We start from the raw sequence: 19,559 nt of genomic DNA on the forward strand, positions 1-19,559 counted from the left end.
TGGGATAAAAGAACCTTCCCCTTTAGTGAAGAAAACATCTATTTTTCATTTGATTCCTCGGATTTAGTAAACTCTGTCTAGCTGGCTATTAAAATTTACTGAGGTGGATGGCGCCTGTGGCTCAGTGAGTAGGGCGTGGGTCCCAAATACTGAGGGTGGTGAGTTCAAACCCAGCCCTGGCCAAACTGCAACAAAAAATAGCCGGGTGTTGTGGCGGGCGCCTGTAGTCCCAGCTACTTGGGAGGCTGAGGCAAGAGAATCACCTAAGCCCAAGAGCTGGAGGTTGCTGTGAGCTGTGATGCCGCAGCACTCTACCGAGGGTAACAAAGTGAGACTCTGTCTCTAAAAAATAAAATAAAATGAGATAAAAAATAAAATGTAGTGAAGCACAATAAGCGTACTGGAGGACAGCATTCTGTTTCAGACCTGTGGTTTTTCCAAAGCCTCCTTGATGGCTAGCTGATAAAGGTTAGATTTGATAGGATTCTTTTTATTTTTTTAAATTCCACTAGACAATAAAAGAACTGCTTAGAAACTCCATTTTTAATAACTTAGTTTCAATAAATCCTTAAATGTATACAGAATTTAAAGGAAATAAAACATTCAGTCTAATTTAGACTGAAATTATCATCATCACTAAGGAATTAAAGAATGGGATAGTCACTTATGAAAAAAGAGAAAAGCCCTACATGAAACATTCCAAAATCCAGGTTTTAAGCTTATCCAAAGTCCTAAATTCATCCATTTCTGTATGTTTATGTTGCTCATTTGTGGGGGTAAAAAGCAGATTTCTAGATACGTAGAATGTAACTCCCTCTCAACTTTAAATTCCGTGGGCTTTACTTTTTTTTTTTTATCTGCAAAGAACAAAAGTACGTTTCTCAACTAGAGTCCTTTTAATCATCATTTCTAATTTTCAAATATCCTAAAATGAAAGAGTTTTCACTTTTTTCCATTTATTTTCAGTGATGGAAATGCTCTTTCTTCATGACTAGGCTCCAAAACAAACCGAAGATGATCACATGCCAGGACAGTAGTAAAGGCAGCTTGTAAACGGGGCATAAATAAAAAAATTGTTGCTAATTTTGAGACTAAGATTGTCCTTATTTTATTTTATTGCTGCAGTTTTTTTGGCTGGGGCCGGATTCGAACCCACCACCTCTGGTATATGGGGCCAGCGCCCTACTCCTTGACCCAAGACTAAGACTGTCTTTAAAAATAAATAAATAAATAAATAAAAACATAACCAGATTCCCAAATCAATTTGGTGTAAACAACAGTATACCTAAACATTAGTACTAATAATATTTGTTTACTTCTAAGGCCAGGGAGTAGAGGGCAGGAGAACTGGAGGAAGGGGAGAGAATAGAAAAAGGATGGTGTCTTTGGGACTTGGCGAGAGGGCCAACTTTCAGTAAGAGTTTGAAGAAATCAGTCTCTCTACCTGTGTGCCCACGCCTAGGGTCTGCCTGTCCCACAGCACTTGTTCACCTTCCGCTCCTCATCAGAAGTCAGCAGGATGATCTCTGCTGCTCACACATGTTGACAATCACAGGGTGGAGAAGGCCTGCCAAATTTGACAGTTGATACTATGGTGCTTTAATTTTCAGGTGTTTTAAAAAACTAGGACAATGATGTACAGATTTTTGTTTAAAAATCGAAAGTTTCCTATACTACAGTTTTTGTATTGATAGCCAAATGTATCTTTTATTCTCTTGCAGAATATAAAAAGGGATTTTTACAGGGCTGCAAAAAAAAAAAAAAAAAAATTCAGATTTTCATCTTCCCTTGAGAAAAATCACCTTTGGCAGCATCAAGCAAACATTCCTTTACAGCCAAAGCATTAGCCAAGTGAGTGGGGGCTTTCCCTTTAGACTGGGCATGGCTTTCAAAACGATCATGCTGTTTTCCACACCTCAGAAATCGAATGCATCTACATTTACATTCATGTATGTTCCTTGCCTAGAGTCCCCTAAGCATTTGAACTTGTAATTTATATTGACTTTAGCTACTTCATCTAACCCCATGACCTGGTCAGCTAAGCAACACCTTACAATAAACAAAAACTCCCAAAGTTTATTGTTAAAATGTATTGCTGGGCCAGGCACACAGTGGCTCCTGCCCATAGTCCCTGCACTTTAGGAGCCTGAGACAGGATTGCTCGAGCCCAAGCATTCGAAACCAGCCCGAGCAACAGTGAGAACCCATCCCTACAAAAAAATAAAACATCAGCTGGGTGCAGAGGTGCTCACCTCTAGTTCTAATTACTCCTGAGACCGAAGCAGTAGGATCACTTCCTGTAGGTCTTTACATCTATCTTAAAATTTAATATTGTTAAATCAGACACATTCGGTTTTAATTACTACTTATTGAACACCCAGTAAACAATACTTTTGAAACTAGTGGTTTTGTAAAAGGGAGAGCCTCCCTCTCTACATTCAGTTCTAACAAGGTAAGTACATACATATCACTTGGACATCTTTCATGAATGTATTGTAGTTCTACCAATAATTTAGTTTCAGAAAGAAAAGGAGCCAGAATTTTTTGTCTAAGCAGGTAGTATCTATGTTATTTTAATCTATACTGTATGTCAACTGAATCTAAATATAAAATTATGTCATCTCTAACTCTGACTTTCATGACCACCTACTCTAGCTCAGAAAATCTCCAAAACCGAAAAGTTTCTATAGAATTATGGATTCAAACAGGGTGTTAATCTTTGTTCAATGCCTAGACAGGAACAAGGCAAGCTGGTGAGAAGTAGCCTGGGACTTTCCAGAAGTGTGGCCCATCTGGTTGGCAGCTGGCCAGCCCCCTGGCTCAGTGGGGCTTTCCTCCCTCCACAAGGACACCAGTTTACCTACTTCTCTGAGCTGCTCTGGGAGGATCTGCTGATGACTCACCTTCTGTTGTCCAAAAGCCAAGCTTCCCCTGTTTGGATGGGTGGTTAGAAGACGTGAGGGATGGGAAGATATTCCAAAGGAATCTTCTTGGAAGGCCCTAATAAAAAGGGGAAGGAGCAGGACACTAAAAGTGGCAGTTCTTCTTCTTTATGGATCAAAACAAGTGGGTAATCTACAGGTGTGTAAACCTGACGTGGGGAGCTCAGTCAGTGCAGCAGCTCCGCAGCCAGTGAAATGGGTCTCCACAGATTCCCTGGGCTCCTGTCTTCTAGCCCAGGACAGCATGAGTGCCAATGGAAAAGAGGGTAAGTGCAGAGTTCCCAGGAAAAGATCCCTGGAAGCCACCAGCATGACCCCACACAAGCTCACCTCTCAGAACCTGGTTTTCCTAATCGGCTCTGGCAGGACCTGCCCCTCTGTACCAGGCTAACCCCTTCAAGGACCTGCAGGGTCTTGTTTGCAAATCACCACATTGGACTACAGTGACTTTCTTCGTTATACTCCATGTTTTACACACCATCTGGTACGCACTAGAAATGGATGACGAATATGCTCTACTAGACCTGGAAGGACCCAAAGGATGCGCTTATACAACAGTAACACCATCTCTTCCCCAACACCTGGGAGAGTACTGAACAGTAAATAATACCCAAAGCACCGGCTCTGCCGTCTGCTTGCACCATCTCCTCAGTGATAACCACACCCTCATGGCTGTGTCCTACTATGTGCACCATTTTACAGACCAGGAAACAGAAGCTTACAAAAGGTCAGTCAGCACCTTGCCAAGAACACACAGGTGACAAATGACAGTCAGAATTTGGGCCAGTCTATGCTAGTCATCACTCTAGCCCTGCACACTCCATGCCAAAAATGGCCCTAGGCAGAAGGGATACAGAGATGAGTAAGAGGAAGCCCCTATTCTTTTTTTTTTTTTGCAGTTTCTGGCCAGGGCTGGGTTTGAACCTGCCACCTCTGGCATATGGGGCCAGTGCCTTACTCATTTGAGCCACAGGCGCTGCCCAGAGCCCCTATTCTTAAGGAATCCATAGCCTACCAAGAAGACTTGTAAAGTAAATCAAAAAAATTAAATGCTCCAGAGCAGACCAAAAGTTGGAGTGGGTCAGGAGGTTAAGTGCTCCAAAGGCCCTAACCATCAGGGTGGCTAAGCCACGGTAAACTTCAGAAGAGACTGTTCACTGCTTCCTGGAGTGGAGAGGACACTCAATCTGCCAGGCTGCCAGGGGAGACGGGTGAGGACCCCACAGGGAACATGCCTACGGACTCCTTCATATGAAAGACAGATCTGCTTTTCAGAAACAGGACAGGCTGGTGAGAGCCCAGAGTCAAAGAGGGAGGGAAAACAGGACTACCAGCGGTCTCTCTTCCTCATGCTTCTCCACGGCACTGGCCTCATTATCCTGAAATGTCACAGAGGATCTAAGAAACAGCCCTTTGAAGGAGCTGCAAGTTATTAGCCCACCTGGAATGCTTGCAGCCTGAGGCACAGTGAGTGCGCACAGCACACATGGACATATTACATATGCAAGACACACAAAAGGGGAGTCCAGTGACAAGAAAGGACACGACAAAAGGTCAGTCAGTACCTTGCCAAGACACACAGGTGACAAACACTTAAAACACTTCACCAAGGAGGCCAAGGTGTTAACTGAACACTGAAAAACAAGGAGTTGCCAAGGCCAAAAAGAGCAGAGGAGATTTCAGGCAGAAGAAATAGCTTAATCAAAGGCAAGAAATTAAAAGATAGAAAAATGGACTGACGAGAACTTTAAATAATTAAGTACACAAGTAGTTCCAGCAACAGCAAGCCGAGATTTAAACCCCAGCTCGGCACTTCTACATGCATGGCTCTAGACAACTTACTCAGCATGTGTGGAAGGAATGACTGAGAGAGGCGGCGGGTTTACTCAGCCATCCTCCGGGGTTCCTTCTGTCAGCCAGTGCTCTCAAAGGTAAGCCATAGCAAGAACAGCACTGCCTTATTATCCAGCAATCCTACTCCAAGTATGTGGAAGAGACAGATATCCCCAGGCCCACATTTACTGCTGTGCTATCCAACAGTCAAGATATGAAAGCAACACCAGAGTCCATCCACAGATGAATGGATAAAGAAAATGTGGCATACAGACATAAGGAAATACCATACAGCCATACAAAAGAACGAAACCCTGCCATTGGTGGAAATATGGATGAGCCTGGAGGACATTAAGTGAAACAGGCCCAGTTCATAAAGAAAAATCCTGCATGTTCTCACTCAGATGTGGGAGCTAAAAAAAGTTGAACTCATAAAAACAGAAAGTAAAACAGTGGTTATTGGCGGCTGAGAGGGAGAAGAGGAGGAAAGCACAGGAGAGGGTGGTTAATGGACATAAAAATATGTAAGAGGAAGCCCCTATTCCGAGGAACTTACAGTCCAGCAGGGAGAACAGACAGCTGGACTGGCCCTCAACAGCAGTGCAGCGATTTGAGTTAACTAACTATGGGTAGTTTCAAAAGCTAGAAGAGAGAATTTTGAATGCTTCCAGTACAAGGGACTGATAAATATTTAAGGTGATAGAAATGCTAATTATCCTGTTTTGATCATTACACATGTATACACATATTGAATATCACTGCATCTCATTAATACATACATTTATCACATCAACTAAAAACAAAATAGGGGACGAAAGAATGGGGAAAGGAAAAAAGGGCAGGCACTGCACTCGGGAAGGACGCCAAATTTTAGACTTGAAATATTTTCTACACATTGAGATTATACATACAGTCACCAAAAATACAGTGACAGGACTGACAGGAGATGTGTGCATCCAACTAAAAACTTCTCCTATTTCAGGGCTATCCTGCCTAGAGTGCACTATGAATTTTCTTTTCCCCAAATCTCACGATTATATTGGCAATTACACTATATTGTTAAATGCAAACTTTTTAAAAACATCTCACATTTTAATAAACTTTTAATCATAATATGAAGAGCATAAAAATTTGGCTCACATCTCTCTACCTCTCTACAAAAAAAAAAAAAAAGAAAAGAAAAATGGACAGGCAAGTCAACTATTCTTTTTTTTTTGTATTTATTTATTTTTATTTTTTTTGTGGAGACAAGAGTCTCACTTTATGGCCCTCGGTAGAGTGCCGTGGCCTCACACAGCTCACAGCAACCTCCAACTCCTGGGCTTAAGCGACTCTCCTGCCTCAGCCTCCCGAGCAGCTGGGACTACAGGCGCCCGCCACAATGCCTGGCTATTTTTTGGTTGCAGTTTGGCCGGGGCCGGGTTTGAACCCGCCACCCTTGGTATATGGGGCCGGCGCCCTACCAACTGAGCCACAGGCACCGCCCTATTCTTTTTTTGTTGTTGTTGTTGTTGCAGTTGTTGTTGTTGTTGCAGTTTTTGGCAGGGGCTGGTTTTGAACCCGCTGCCTCCAGCATATGGGGCCAGCACCACCCAAGTCAACTATTCTTTCAAAATGCATAACTAAGAAGAGACAAATGAGGCTGTGCATAAAAGAGCCTGACACTGAGTTTTTTATTTGTACTCATCACACAGAGAAAATGAATAATACTGTAGTAATCATAATGTTCTGAAGAGTATTTCAATGCCCCTCCAGATCCACTCTCTCCCCTCTATTTATTTTCTGTCCCAAAAGTATCAACTTGTTCTGCAAAGCAGACTTCAATCCAGCAGGATGTCAGAGAATCGGGAAAGCAAGAGGTTGGGGTCTCCCCTGCTCCCCTCCCTCAGATTCACTGCAGGTTGACCAAACCCTTCAACTAGAGGCCACAGCTCCTCCCTGCTGCCAGCTGCCCTCTTGGGGTCCTGCCCCTTCCCTCCTCTGCCCCTCCAGGCCTGGTGCAACTACAGTGGGAACTGCACTAGTCCTTGCTGACCCTAAACCTGCACAAACATTGTAAAGAGTTCTTTAAGTTACCTAATTAACTTAATTATCTAGTTCAACCTATCTCCTTTCAGAACACTGAACCATACGTGTAACATTAAGCAGAACATATAAATGCCAGAACAATGCCAAATCCAAAACACTCTTTCAGCTTAAGTAAGAGAGGAGTCCCACCTGATGAGATTCAGAAAAAAATCACATGCAAAGTGCAACGGATACAGATGTGGAAGAATGGCTAGGGTTTTTGATAAGCATCAGTGAAGAAGGGACACATCTTTCGCACCTGTTCTGATCTCCTGAATCCCGATTCTATCTTTCCACCCATCAGTTCCTCCTCCTCCTTTCCACACCTAACACCCTGAGTAAATGAAGTCTGACTTCACTCTTCACTAGCATCACTGTGCTGAGGGTCATATTTATGGCTTGTTTTATTTTGAAGGACTCTTTAAAGGTTCTATCATTGTACAATCCTACCTATTAAAACAACTGCAGCCAAAAGCTGCATGTGCCTGCCTTGTCTCATTTCCCGGGAAAGTCGCCCCTGATGGACCCAATGAACAGACACTGGGTGATTTGTACCTACAGAGGCAGTAACAACACAGGTAGTATTTGTAAAGTAGGGAGACAAAGAACTTTTGAAGCAGTAAGGAAGCAGAAAAACCACTTTTGACTCCAAATTCAAAACTAGACTTTAATCCCAGTTTAATCACTGTGTGGGCATATGACTAAACCTAAGCCTTGTATTTCCCTTCCTAAAAAGGAAGTCCTAAAGATTAAAAATGGAATACATATGAACAGATGTTAGCTTCTCAAAATAAAAATATAAATAAATTCCATATATTTCATAATTTGTAAAAAGGAAGGGGTTGTGCAATGATCTCCTAGGAGCCTGGTATTTTACATAGATTATGAGTTTAATCTTCACAATAACCTACACGTAAGTACTAGAATCATCCTTAATTTAAAGAGGAGGAAACTGGGGCTTAAAGAAAAGTTCAGTAGGGCGGCGCCTGTGGCTAAGTCGGTAAGGTGCCGGCCCCATATACCGAGGGTGGCGGGTTCAAACCCGGCCTTGGCCAAACTGCAACCAAAAAATAGCCGGGCGTTGTGGCGGGCGCCTGTAGTCCCAGCTACTCGGGAGGCTGAAGCAAGAGAATCGCTTAAGCCCAGGAGTTGGAGGTTGCTGTGAGCTGTGTGAGGCCACGGCACTCTACCAAGGGCCATAAAGTGAGACTCTGTCTCTACAAAAAAAAAAAAAAAGAAAGAAAAGTTCAGTAATTTGCCAAAGAGCACAAGACTAGCTCCAAACCTAATCATGCCTCTTCCACACCACTACCCTATTCATAAAGAGAACAGAGTAAGGGAAACCCACGTTAACTGAGCTGTCAGGGAGTATAATGTTTGGCTTAGGTGCTTCAGATTAAACAGAAAAAGCACTTTCTTTACTGTTGAAAAATTTTCTTAAAATTTAGTAGTTAGCTGCTCGGGAGGCTGAGGCAAGAGAATCGCTTAAGCCCAGGAGTTGGAGGTTGCTGTGAGCTGTGTGAGGCCACGGCACTCTACAGAGGGCCATAAAGTGAGACTCTGTCTCTACCAAAAAAAAAAAAAAAAATTTAGTAGTTAGTTCCTTCCTCTAAATTTTTATTTATTTTCCCTCTAAGCCCAACACACATTTTACACAGGAGGAAACTCTTTTATGTAAAGTGACATATTTAAAATACAGATTCAAGATTCTCAGTTCCATATGCCTTCCTGAAAAAAAGGAATCTTCCACAGACTGTGTCAGAATTTCAGGGTTCTCATCAAGACTGATGCTTATTATGAGTGCAGAAGTAGACAATAGACAAACAAGTTAAATATTTACATCCTAAACCTAGAGCATTCAAATGGCAAGTTTAAAACAAAATAAGCCTTTGATTTGTTTTCTTGCCATTCATTTTTTTTCTCCTAAAGTCACATTCGTAAAAGGCTTAACACTGAGAACTTTACTTATTCCTTCATCTATAAAATGAGATTCATCATAGTACAGCCCTGTATGAAGATTTAAGAAGTTAAAAAACCACTCTTTTCCCTAACACATTAACCGCTTCACTCCACTGAGGGGTGGGATTTCCATAAAAGGTCAAACAAACTAACCAAAAAGGAAACTAGGACTTCTTAAGCCTCCACACTGCTCTCACCCCAGACACACACACAGGTTTCCATAACACAACCATAACCACCAGCACTTTGGTGTTGGCTTTAGGGGCCTTTGGGAAGTTCTTGCTCTCTACTTTCCCCTCTAAAAATATGTGTCAGGCCAGATCTAATGCAATGACCCATCAAAAATATTTGCCATATGTTAACACTACAAACTAAAATTGACCACTTTTATTCAAATGTTTAATACCATATATACACACATCTGAAGCCAAATATTTGAGTTCTACCTGACCTCACAAGGTGTTGTGGAGACTTTACTGAATATTATAATGTATGTGAAAGAGCTTTGTAAGCTGTAAAGCGCTAGGCATTACAACTACTACCTGACTTTGCAAGACTAGTAACATGTTAACAGTTCGTCTCTTCCTCAAACACCTTTGCTTCCTCCTCCAAATCTTTCAAATTATCTTGATTCTCCCTTCCCAAAGAGTCCAGCATATTATCTCTGAAACCATGACCCATGTCCCGAAACAGGACTGTTCAATGACTCTACACAAACTCATTCCTAACTGGCCTTCAGCAAGTACGCTGTTTTGGACATCACATCACCAGGGAAATAAAAGCCAGTTTCTGCACAGTAATTACAGCATCACGGGTAATATGGACAAAAAATGGTTAAAAATGACAGAAAGAAAGAAGGGAAGAAGAGGGGAAAGGCTATATAGTGAGTCCTCTGGTAGCTCAGTGTTAGACAAATCAAATGTAGTAGAATATAAGATATGTTAAGATCGGAAGAAAAAAACACTCTACAGATTAGGTTGATTTGGGACATTTAAATACCTGTATTCTCTCTTATTTTATTTTGGTACTCTGGAATCTTAAAGATCAAGCACATCAGCAACCAATAAACAGCCACAATTATGTTCCATGCTATCCAGTTCTTGGCACAGCTCTCCCTTGGGTGAATTCCTTCCTCAACATCCACTCTCTCCATGTATCCCTTTAATCATAACCATCTACTGAACTTTACACTAGAAATAAAGCCATCTGGAAAGCAAGGCCAACAAATGGGAAAACATCAGATACTAGATCCTTCCTACCTTAAAAAACATCAGGTAACCTTGTTTGATGATAGATTTTGTATTTTAATTTAGATTTAAGGCCTATGGAACAAAAACTGCCACCTAAAGGTCACTCTGGAATTCTCAGTATAAACTAAACAAACCAGGTCTCCCTTTCCTTCACTGGCCTCAGCCTTATTGCAAAACACCTTTCTCTGCTCCCTACCTGACAAGGTGCATTCTGATATTCCATACACACCACTAATTTCTATTGGCTCATAAATTATTCACTTATGTAGTAAAAAAGTTAATTATTCTTCTTACCCTAAAGTCCTTTTCCTCTTATGACAGCAAACAACTGCTTTTCCAATTTCTTAATTTTTCAAAACAGTAGTAGCACATACCAAATTAACATACTAACAAGTTACATTTTTACACTTTTCATTTCCTGATTAGTCTTTTTCCTGTCAAATTTGATTACAACAAAATCTTAGGTTTCCTCTTAATTGGACTGATTTTGATATAAAAATTTTCTATTTTGCTCAATTTTAAAATGGCTAATTTATTCCTCCAATTACAAAATGAGTTTTGATTTATTCCATGAGCTTCATCAATAAAAAAAAAGTCAACTAGTAGATGCTTCAAAGAAACAATTTATTGTCACTGTTAAGAGTTAAGACTTATGTGGTATTAATCCAATATTCTTTTTTTTTCTTTCTTTGAGACAGAGTCTCACTATGTTGCCCTCGGTAGTGCTATGGCTGTTGGGCTTAGGTGATTGTCACAGCTCACAGCAACCTCCAGCTGTTGGGCTTAGGCAATTCTCCTGCCTCAGCCTCCTGACTAGCTGGAACTACAGGCGCCCACCACAACGCCTGGCTATTTTTTTGTTGCAGTTGTTTAGCTGGTCGGGGCTGAGCTCGACCCTTCCACCTTCAGTGCATGTGGCTGGCGCCGTAACCACCGTGCTACAGGTGCCAAGCCAATCCAATATTCTTAAGACTCGCTTAGAGAAAACAACTCAAATACTGCATGTGTTGCTTACTGATGGGGATACATCATGGGAAACGCATACTTAGGTGATTCTGTTGTAAGAAAAAGTGCATTTACACAAACCTAGATAATATACCCTACTGCACAACTAAGCTATATTACTCTCAGGCTGTAAGTGTTACTGCACTGAATACTGTAGGCAAGGGTAACACAATGATGATAAGTATCTGTGGACCTAAACATACCTAAATATAGAACAAACAAAGTATAAAAAAAAAAAGACGCTCGTCTGCATGGGGCACTTTCTGTGAATGGAACTTGCAGGACTAGAAGTTGCTCTGGGTGAGTCAGGGAATGAGCAGGGAGTGAATGCTAGGTCCTAGTAGACTGTAGACTTATAAACATTGTACACTGGGCGGCGCCTGTGGCTCAAAGGGGTAGGGCGCCGGCCCCATATGCCAGATGTGGTGGGTTCAAACCCAGCCCTGGCCAGAAACTGCAAAAACACTGTACACTTAGGCTAAAGTAGACTTATAAAAAAAATTTCTTTCTTCAATAATAAATTAACCGTCCCAGCTACTCGGGAGGCTGAGGCAAGAGAATCGCTTAAGCCCAGGAGTTGGAGGTTACTGTGAGCTGTGTGATGCCATGGCACTCTACCGAGGGCCATAAAGTGAGACTCTGTCTCTACAAAAAAAAAAAAATAGTAATAATAATAAATTAACCTTGGCTTACTGTAACATTTTTACTTTTATAAACTTTTTAATTTTTTGAACTCTTCTGTAGTAATACTTAGCTTAAAACACAAACACACTGTACAGCTGTACAAAGGATATTTTTTCTTTATATCCTTATTCTATTAGTTTTTTTCTATTTAAATTTATTTGTACTTAAAAAACTTTTTTGTTAAAAACTAAGACATAAAGACACACAGTAACCCAGGCCTGTGTGGAGGAACATCCAGATCACTGCCTTGCACCTTCCACATCTCCTCCCACTGGAAGGTCCCACTGGAAGGTCGTCAGGGGCAATTACAGACAAGGAGCTGTCATCTCCCAGGATAACAATGCTTCTTCTGAATTACCTCCTGAAAGACCGCCTGAGGCTATTCTATGGCTTACTTTTTTGTAATAAACACCAAGAATTCGGTCTAAAACAGCAACAAAACTATAAATTTATAAACAAGTAATTTACTTATCAAGTGTTATGTACTAAACATAATTGTATATTCTGTAGTTTTGTAAGACAGTTCAGTAGATTTGTTTACACCGGCACTACCACAAAAACTTGAGCAATACCATGTTAGGATGAATCTTACATCACTAGGGCAATAGGAATTTTTCAGCTCCATTACAACTGTATGAGACCACCTTTGTATCTGCGGTTCCACATTAACCAAAACATTACTATATAAATGGGTATAAAAATTCGGGGTTATACAAGGCTATACAAACTTAGAATCATCTCAAAGTATCAAATTGAGGCCATTAGCTAATAGAAAAGAAAAGTCAAAAATGTTTTAAGTCCGGTCACTTTCCTCTGATTCTCCCATTTATTTCAGTCCTGAAAAAAACTTAATCTGGATTGTTGAGATATTTAAATCAGTTCAATATTAAGCAACTTTAAAGTTACAAACCTTAGATAAAAGGTTTTATCGGCATAGTAAAGAAAATATTTCATCATGGTAGGGAGCGTTAGGCCTACGGCAGAGAGAGAATATGAACACCTATCTTCCAAAAAGAAATGTAAAGGTATAAGCCTATCTCCCCTGCTCTTCATCAGCAAGAGAAATGTTTTAACAAATACCCAACCCTGCATTTTCTAGTACACTGGCGGCAACCTATTTTAAGTCGGGGGTGTAAAACGCTTAAAAGGTCACACGCTGCACTTCAGTTTGTAAAACAGCGAGAATCCTCCACAGGATTGAGAAGACGAAAAAAGCCCTAATTTCTGATCTTTATTAATAGACATTAGAGTATTTTCTTAAAACACACGATTTATTTCCCTACTGGTACTTTCTCAGCACGATGCACATTGTAACTACTGTACAAGATGGGAGAAGGGAGGTACTTTACTATCAACCAAAAGTTATGACCGAAATAGAAGGAATTCAGATTTCAACAGAAGGCAGAATTTTTTAATTCCGACATGCTTAGGTCTATTTTATTTAAAACAGTAAAGCACAAAGCAGATAATATCTTAACGTTAGGTTTCCAGCTTGCTGTCATGAAAAGCAGTCTGGATATGGAGGAATCCTGTATTATAAATGAAATCCTTGCGTACTAAATAACAGCAAAGCATTCGATCTAAGGATGGTGAACCAGCATCCCTCCTAAAGCACAAACGTTTGTAGATCAAGTACTCTAGAATACCAGCAAGTAAAATTCCCAATTATCTTTGGCCTGGGGCTAGAGCAATATCTAAATATATCCCATCAACAACTTCCCTAAATCTCACTGTCCTGATCAAATACTCCCAAACTTTCTAGATAAAAAATGGCGCAGCTTTTCCCATCACAATACAGTTTATTTCTCAGTAATCCTTAAGTCTTTTAAACAATCAAACTCGATTGGCCTCATTTAAATACCACCCCTCCCTAGACGTCGTCAGAAGAGTTTTTGCGAGTTAGAGGAGGAGACGGGGTGGCTGCTTTCATCCACCAGGTTGCAACTTTCTCAGCTAGAATCCTGGGATACGCTCAGTCTGACTTTTCCTCATCGCCCCTGCTTTGCTAAACTGTTGCCTCTCGATTTCTCTCAAACAGCACTTCAACGCAAACTGTCCCCACAGCGCAGCACCGCCGAAGCCTCGCCGGACCTCATGCCCATCCGCGCCATCTCCGAGGCGCCCTTCACACCCAGACCCAGGCATCGGGCCCCGGGAGGTCGCTCGGCGCCACATGCGGGCAGGGCACACCCGCCGGCTCCCCGGGCCTCGGCCTCCTGCACCCGCTCCACACTCCGGTCCATGTGCGCCGGGGGCGGCTCCGGGACCCGGTCAGCGGGTGCCAACGTTGCGGCCGCGGAGAACACGGCAAGCATGCCCTCGCGCACGTCGAGATAAAGCGCCCTCCCAGCCGGCTGTCGCGCACACCGGCGTCGTGCCCACCCCCTCCTGGGGCCGGGGGAGGAAAGGGGCGCACGCCGAAGAGGGGGCAGCCTGGAACGAGGGGCTACGGGACGGTAACACAATAACGGGCTTTGCCGCCCCCTCCCTCCCAGGCCGGCTGGCAGTGACACCAGGCACCCGACCCCAGCCCCCACCCTCCTCTCGGGCCCCCGGGCGGGTGGCACCGTGGCCCGGAGGGCTGGCCGAGGGCCCGACGCCCCAGACGCCGGGGCGCTCCGGGGTACCTGGTCGATGGGCAGCTGCACCGCGTTGCTCAGGGGCTGCAGCAGGGTGGAGCCCGTGGTGCTGGTGGTGGCCATGGCGGGGCCTCGGCGCTCCGCCTGCCGCGCTCCGGCCGCCCGCTCGCCCGCTCGCGCTATGCCGGGCGGCGACGAGGATGGGGATGCAGCGGCGCGCCCGCCCCTGGGCCGCCCGCGGTCGGAGAGCAGCGTGGGGAGGGTTGGGGAGGGGCCGGGGGCGGCGCCCGCCTCGCACCTCCCCTCCGCCTGCCACCCGCCGCTCGCCGCCCCCGACCGCCCCCGACCGTCCGGCACCAGCACGGTTCCTCCCGCCGACTCCTCCGCCCCGCCCCGCTGTCCCCGCCGCCCCCGCCGCATCCCCCGCCCCCGACTTCCAGCAGCTTCCAGCGCCCCCTCCCCACCTCGCGCGCTCTCGCGGCAGACAGCCCCGCGGCCCAATCGCAGCGCGGCGCCCTGACGCCCGCAGCGAATCAGAGGGCGCCGTCCGCGCCGAGCCCCACCCCCGTGCCGAGGACCCGGGCCGGGGGCCGCGGCTGCCGGGGGAGGACGAACGGCGGCGGCACAGAGCGCGTCCCCGAGTGGGAGCGTGTCGGGGCATCTTCCCTCCCATCCCTTTTGTTTCTCCTCGTGGGGAGTGTAGTGTCCACCTTACCCCTCTTTAAGAGAGACAGTGGATAACAAAGGGGTGCGAGGTAGCGGCCAAACAAAGGGGTGATGTGAGGGCCGCGATTGAGCCAACGCCTGGGGAAGTTGGGGACAAAGCTGGGATCTGGAACGAGCAGGCCGACGATCCAAAAAAGTGACCTAGCTAAGAAGTTCCTTTGTCTTTTAACTGCTGTGTAAAACCCAAACTTGAGCGCTCTAACGTGGTCTGACCTGTCAGTCCCTCTCAAGCCCCACTTGGGCCTTCCAGGAGGCCGGAGCCGCAGGGAAACAGGTCTCACCTTTGCTGCCTTAAAGTTTGATTCTTTGATAACCAGCAACCCTCATTAAAGGTCCCACTTTCCTCTTGAAAAAAGGTTGTTTGTAAACATCTTGGCACCCGTAGAGCTCATTCTCCTCCAGACTTGAATTCTGCTGTGTCCAGTTACCTTTATATGGGGAGTGGGGATCGAGGGGCGGGGGTTGCGTCATACACTGTATATAATCAACAGAAGCAAATCATATGAACATCTTGAAAATGCAACTATCAACTTTTGTTTAGAAGACTTTAAAAGAGGGAAAATGCCAGAGGAGAGGGAAAATTCAAGGATTTGACAGTTTGAAATTTTGTTAGAAATAACTAATGCTTCCTGGGAGTTTAACCGCAGGCGTTAATGCTGTTGGGGGAATAGCTTATCTAATCCTCAAGTGACACAGGTAATATGATACCTCAATTTCAGTCAAGGAAATTGAGTCACAAAAAATTTATGTAATTTGCCCAAGATCTTATAGCTGATAGTAGGACTCCAAGTAATCTTTCTCCAGAACTGACCTCTTAACACTGGGCCTTCTTGTTCCTCACATTTAAACCCATTCCAGAAATTTCCATTAGCTAGCAGGTGTACTATTCACATGATGACTACTCTAGAGTCTTAAATAATGAGACAGCCCAGGTACAGAAGCACCTCAGTCTGTAGATTTCGATTGTTCTGAGATAGAATCAGTTGAGCTGATGAGTGCGATCCCTTCCTGCCTGACGTTCTTCCATTGCTTAACTTAACCCTAGTTTGGTAGATTCTCAGACCAAACAGAATAGACAGAGGATAAAAGGAAGAATAGAAAAACCACGACCATCATTTCCCTGGGCTAGTGTTCCAAGGAGAGCTGTAATCAATTATTATAGAAAGCAAATCTGTTCAATGAGCTGCTTATTAAAATATATTACCCAATAATCTGGACCACTCTGTTAATAGAGTCTTAGAAAAAAGGTATTTTTCCTTTTCTTCACTTCAGAGAAGCCAGAGGAAGTGTACAGGTGGCTGAACATATAAACTGAAGGAAAAATTGAAATATCATTTTAAAAACTTAAAAGGTGGGTGTTGGGAACATATTGCAAGCTAAAGTAAGCAGCATAAAGATACATCTCAGAGCTAGAACAAATAATGTCTACAAAAAGGAGTTTCCTTAGTCTGAATTTTTGTTTTAGTAGGATATGACAGCACATAGTCTCTATTTTGGAGTGACTATATGAAATTATTGACTTTAGTATCTAGAATGGGGAATATTTTAGCTATCTGGGAAAATTTAGCTGTGTCAGAGTCATAAACGTATAGGTAAAAAAGATGTTTTTCCTTTACTTTCAGGGAAGCATAGAGGTATAGCAACTAATAATAGGTTAGATTTTGGAGTCAAACAAACATAGGTTTTTGGCTGTCTCTGCTGTTTATTGGCTATAAGATCTTGGGCAAGTTACTTAGCCTTAGTTTCCTCATGGATACAAATGAGCATAGTAATAGCACCACCACAGATCACGAGGTTATAAAAATATACCTGTATAAAGAGCTCAATGTGCCTATATAAAGGCTTGGTGCATGGTAAATGTTAGGATACATTAGAGTTCTCCAGAGGAACAGAACCAATAGGATCATATATAGATATGTAGAAAGAGTTGTGTTTTGTTTTGAGATAGTCTCACTCTGTCACCCTGGGTAGAGTGCTGTGGCATCATCGTAGCTTACAACAACCTCAAACTCTTGGGCTCAAGTGATCCTCTTGCCTCAGCCTCTTGAGTAGCTAAGACTATAGGTGTCCCCCACAACACCCAGTTGGTTTTTCTATTTTTAGTAGAGTCAAAGTCTTGCTTCTGCTCAGGCTGGGGTCTTGAACTCCTGAGCTCAAGCAATCCACCCACCTTAGCCTCCCACAATACTAGTATTCCAGGCAGGAGCCACCACACAGTCTAGCAGGGTTCCTCAAACTTTATAAACAGGGGGCCAGTTCACTGTCCCTCAGACCGTTGGAGGGACAGACTATAGTTTAAAAAAAAACAACTATGAACAAATTCCTATGCACACTGCACATACCTTATTTTGAAGTAAAAAAACAAAACAGGAACAAATACAATCATACCGCCTCATATGGCCGGCCACAGTTTGAGGACCCCTGGTCTAGAGATTTATTGTGAGAGATTGGGTCAAAATTGTTTAGGCTAAGAAGTTCCCTCCATAATCTGCTATCTGTAAAATGAAGGCCCAAGAAAGCAGGTGGTATAGTTCCAGTTCAGACCCAAAGGGCTGAGAACAAAGCAGCCAACTGTATAATTCATTTCATGTCTGAAAGGCCAAGAATCAGGAGCAACAATATCTGCAGGCAGGAGAAGACGGATGTCCTAGCTCAAGCAAAGAGACCAAATTCACCTCTTTCCACCTTTTTCTCCTATTTGGACCCTTGACAGTTCTGAGAAAGGATCTTCTTTACTCAGTTTACCTATTCTAATACTAATCTCTTGAGGAAACATGTTCAAAGACGTACCCAGAAATAATGTTTCATCAGTTACCTGGGCATCCATTAGCTCCGTCAAGTTGACACATAATATTAATCATCCAAGCAATTTAATGTAATTCTGAAAATGGAAACCATTTTCCCATATTAAAAATACCAGTCTTCATGTTTTCAGTGAAGTAACTGGAAACCCATATTTTCAGCTAGTAACTCAGTGATGATAGCCTGAATTGTATTTGGACCTTCTAACCAGTACTTGCTAATCGGACCAGAAGCTCTTAAATGGAGATGGAAGGGTAAAGAATTGAATTAATTATATACGATGTCTCATTGCTACCTCAGATTATATCCACTCTATAAAAAGGGATTCTCATGTTCTTAAAAACATTCATGGATTACTTGCTATGTTCAGGGAACTGTGTGGAATGCTGTAAAGAATAAACGTTTATAATCAAAAGAAGAAACAGTCATATTTACAAAACAGAGTAAAATAGTACAAGAAAAGTACCAAGTAAGGTCTTTCTTTAAAATGTTAAAATAAAAAAAAAAAAACATCTAGGCCTAAGAAAGTTGGTTGGAAGTCCAAAGACTTGAATTTTAACCCTAAATTTTGCAACAGGTAGCTATGAACTTCAGAAATTCGCTTAACTTCTCTGTGCCTTTCACAGTGTTAAATGTGGATAATGGAAAGTGTTGTACCTCATGGGAGTGCAGTAAATATGAGCATAAATTAATAGACTAAATTATTTTTAGAGATATTGGTGCTATTAGTATGAGAAATAATAACTGGTAATAAAGGGGTTTCAATACAACATTGTTAACAAGAGTTACCAGAGTAAGAACGCTGAGCAGAGTGATATGTAATAAGGTGGCAGTGTAGCGGTGGGCTTGTCCTGGCTTCATTGCCCCTGCCTCCTAAGACAGCTATGATAGTTAAAGACTGCTAAAATGACATTTTCTCTTCTCAACTTCCAACTTTGAATAAGCCACTTAGAAGAAATCAGTGATCTGCCAAGCTGCTTTGTTTCATCAAAATGACATATGTGTCATGATATTAGAGCTCTCAGGCAATTATTTTGCCTGTTCTGTGCCCCTATACCCTGGAATAACTTTGATTGAACCATACAGACAAAACTGATTGGCATCTTTAAGCACTTACAAATTTACCCTAACCTGAGACCAAAAAAATGAAACTGAGAATGTCACTCTTTAAGCCCTATTATGGTCGAATTAGGAAATCACAGAGGAGGATAAATAAGAGATAGAAAACGCAATAGGGAAAAGTCCCGGCCATACTATTTTCTGGTTTTCCCGCTGACTTGGACCATAGCATGAATCGTTCATTTTTTAATTTCATTGTGTATATATTAGGAGATTTTTAAAATGATTTCAGTGGTTCCCTCTTCCTCTAAAAGTATATAATTCCCCCAAATTTCTGACTTTTTCTGTCTTCCTGAGCCAACAGCCAGTCTAGGTTTATTTGGCTAAAAGATGCAGACAAACTAATAATCACTCATCGGTTTGGGAAGAGCATTGCTTTCTAGTTGCTACACAGATTTCAAGAACTACCTCTAATTTATTACATCTCCCTTCTTTAAAATGTCTATTATTTCTCAGCATCCTATGAAGATTTCTGTTTTCTATCTGTGCATCTTGAGGAAACATTTAATTTTCCTCGCAGATTTATTTGGCTTTTTTATCTTTATGTGAATGAGTCAAATCTTAAAAGAACACCCCCTTCATGCTTATTTCTT

The 19,559-nt window shown here is 42.7% G+C and overlaps 1 protein-coding gene across 1 annotated transcript in view; it reads right to left on the reverse strand.

Annotated features, from left to right (window-relative positions):
- MBOAT2 (membrane bound O-acyltransferase domain containing 2) overlaps nucleotides 1–14,631 on the reverse strand; it is a 129,869-nt gene extending 115,238 nt beyond the window's left edge. Inside the window, exon 1 of the mRNA XM_053589857.1 lies at nucleotides 14,368–14,631. Within this exon, the coding sequence (XP_053445832.1) occupies nucleotides 14,368–14,442 (75 nt within the window). The 5' untranslated portion in view covers nucleotides 14,443–14,631. The remainder of the gene's footprint in view (nucleotides 1–14,367) is intronic.
- Nucleotides 14,632–19,559: the final 4,928 nt, after the last annotated feature.

This window comes from Nycticebus coucang, chromosome 4 (assembly GCF_027406575.1).
Source record: "Nycticebus coucang isolate mNycCou1 chromosome 4, mNycCou1.pri, whole genome shotgun sequence".
In the NCBI taxonomy this organism is placed as follows: domain Eukaryota; kingdom Metazoa; phylum Chordata; class Mammalia; order Primates; family Lorisidae; genus Nycticebus; species Nycticebus coucang.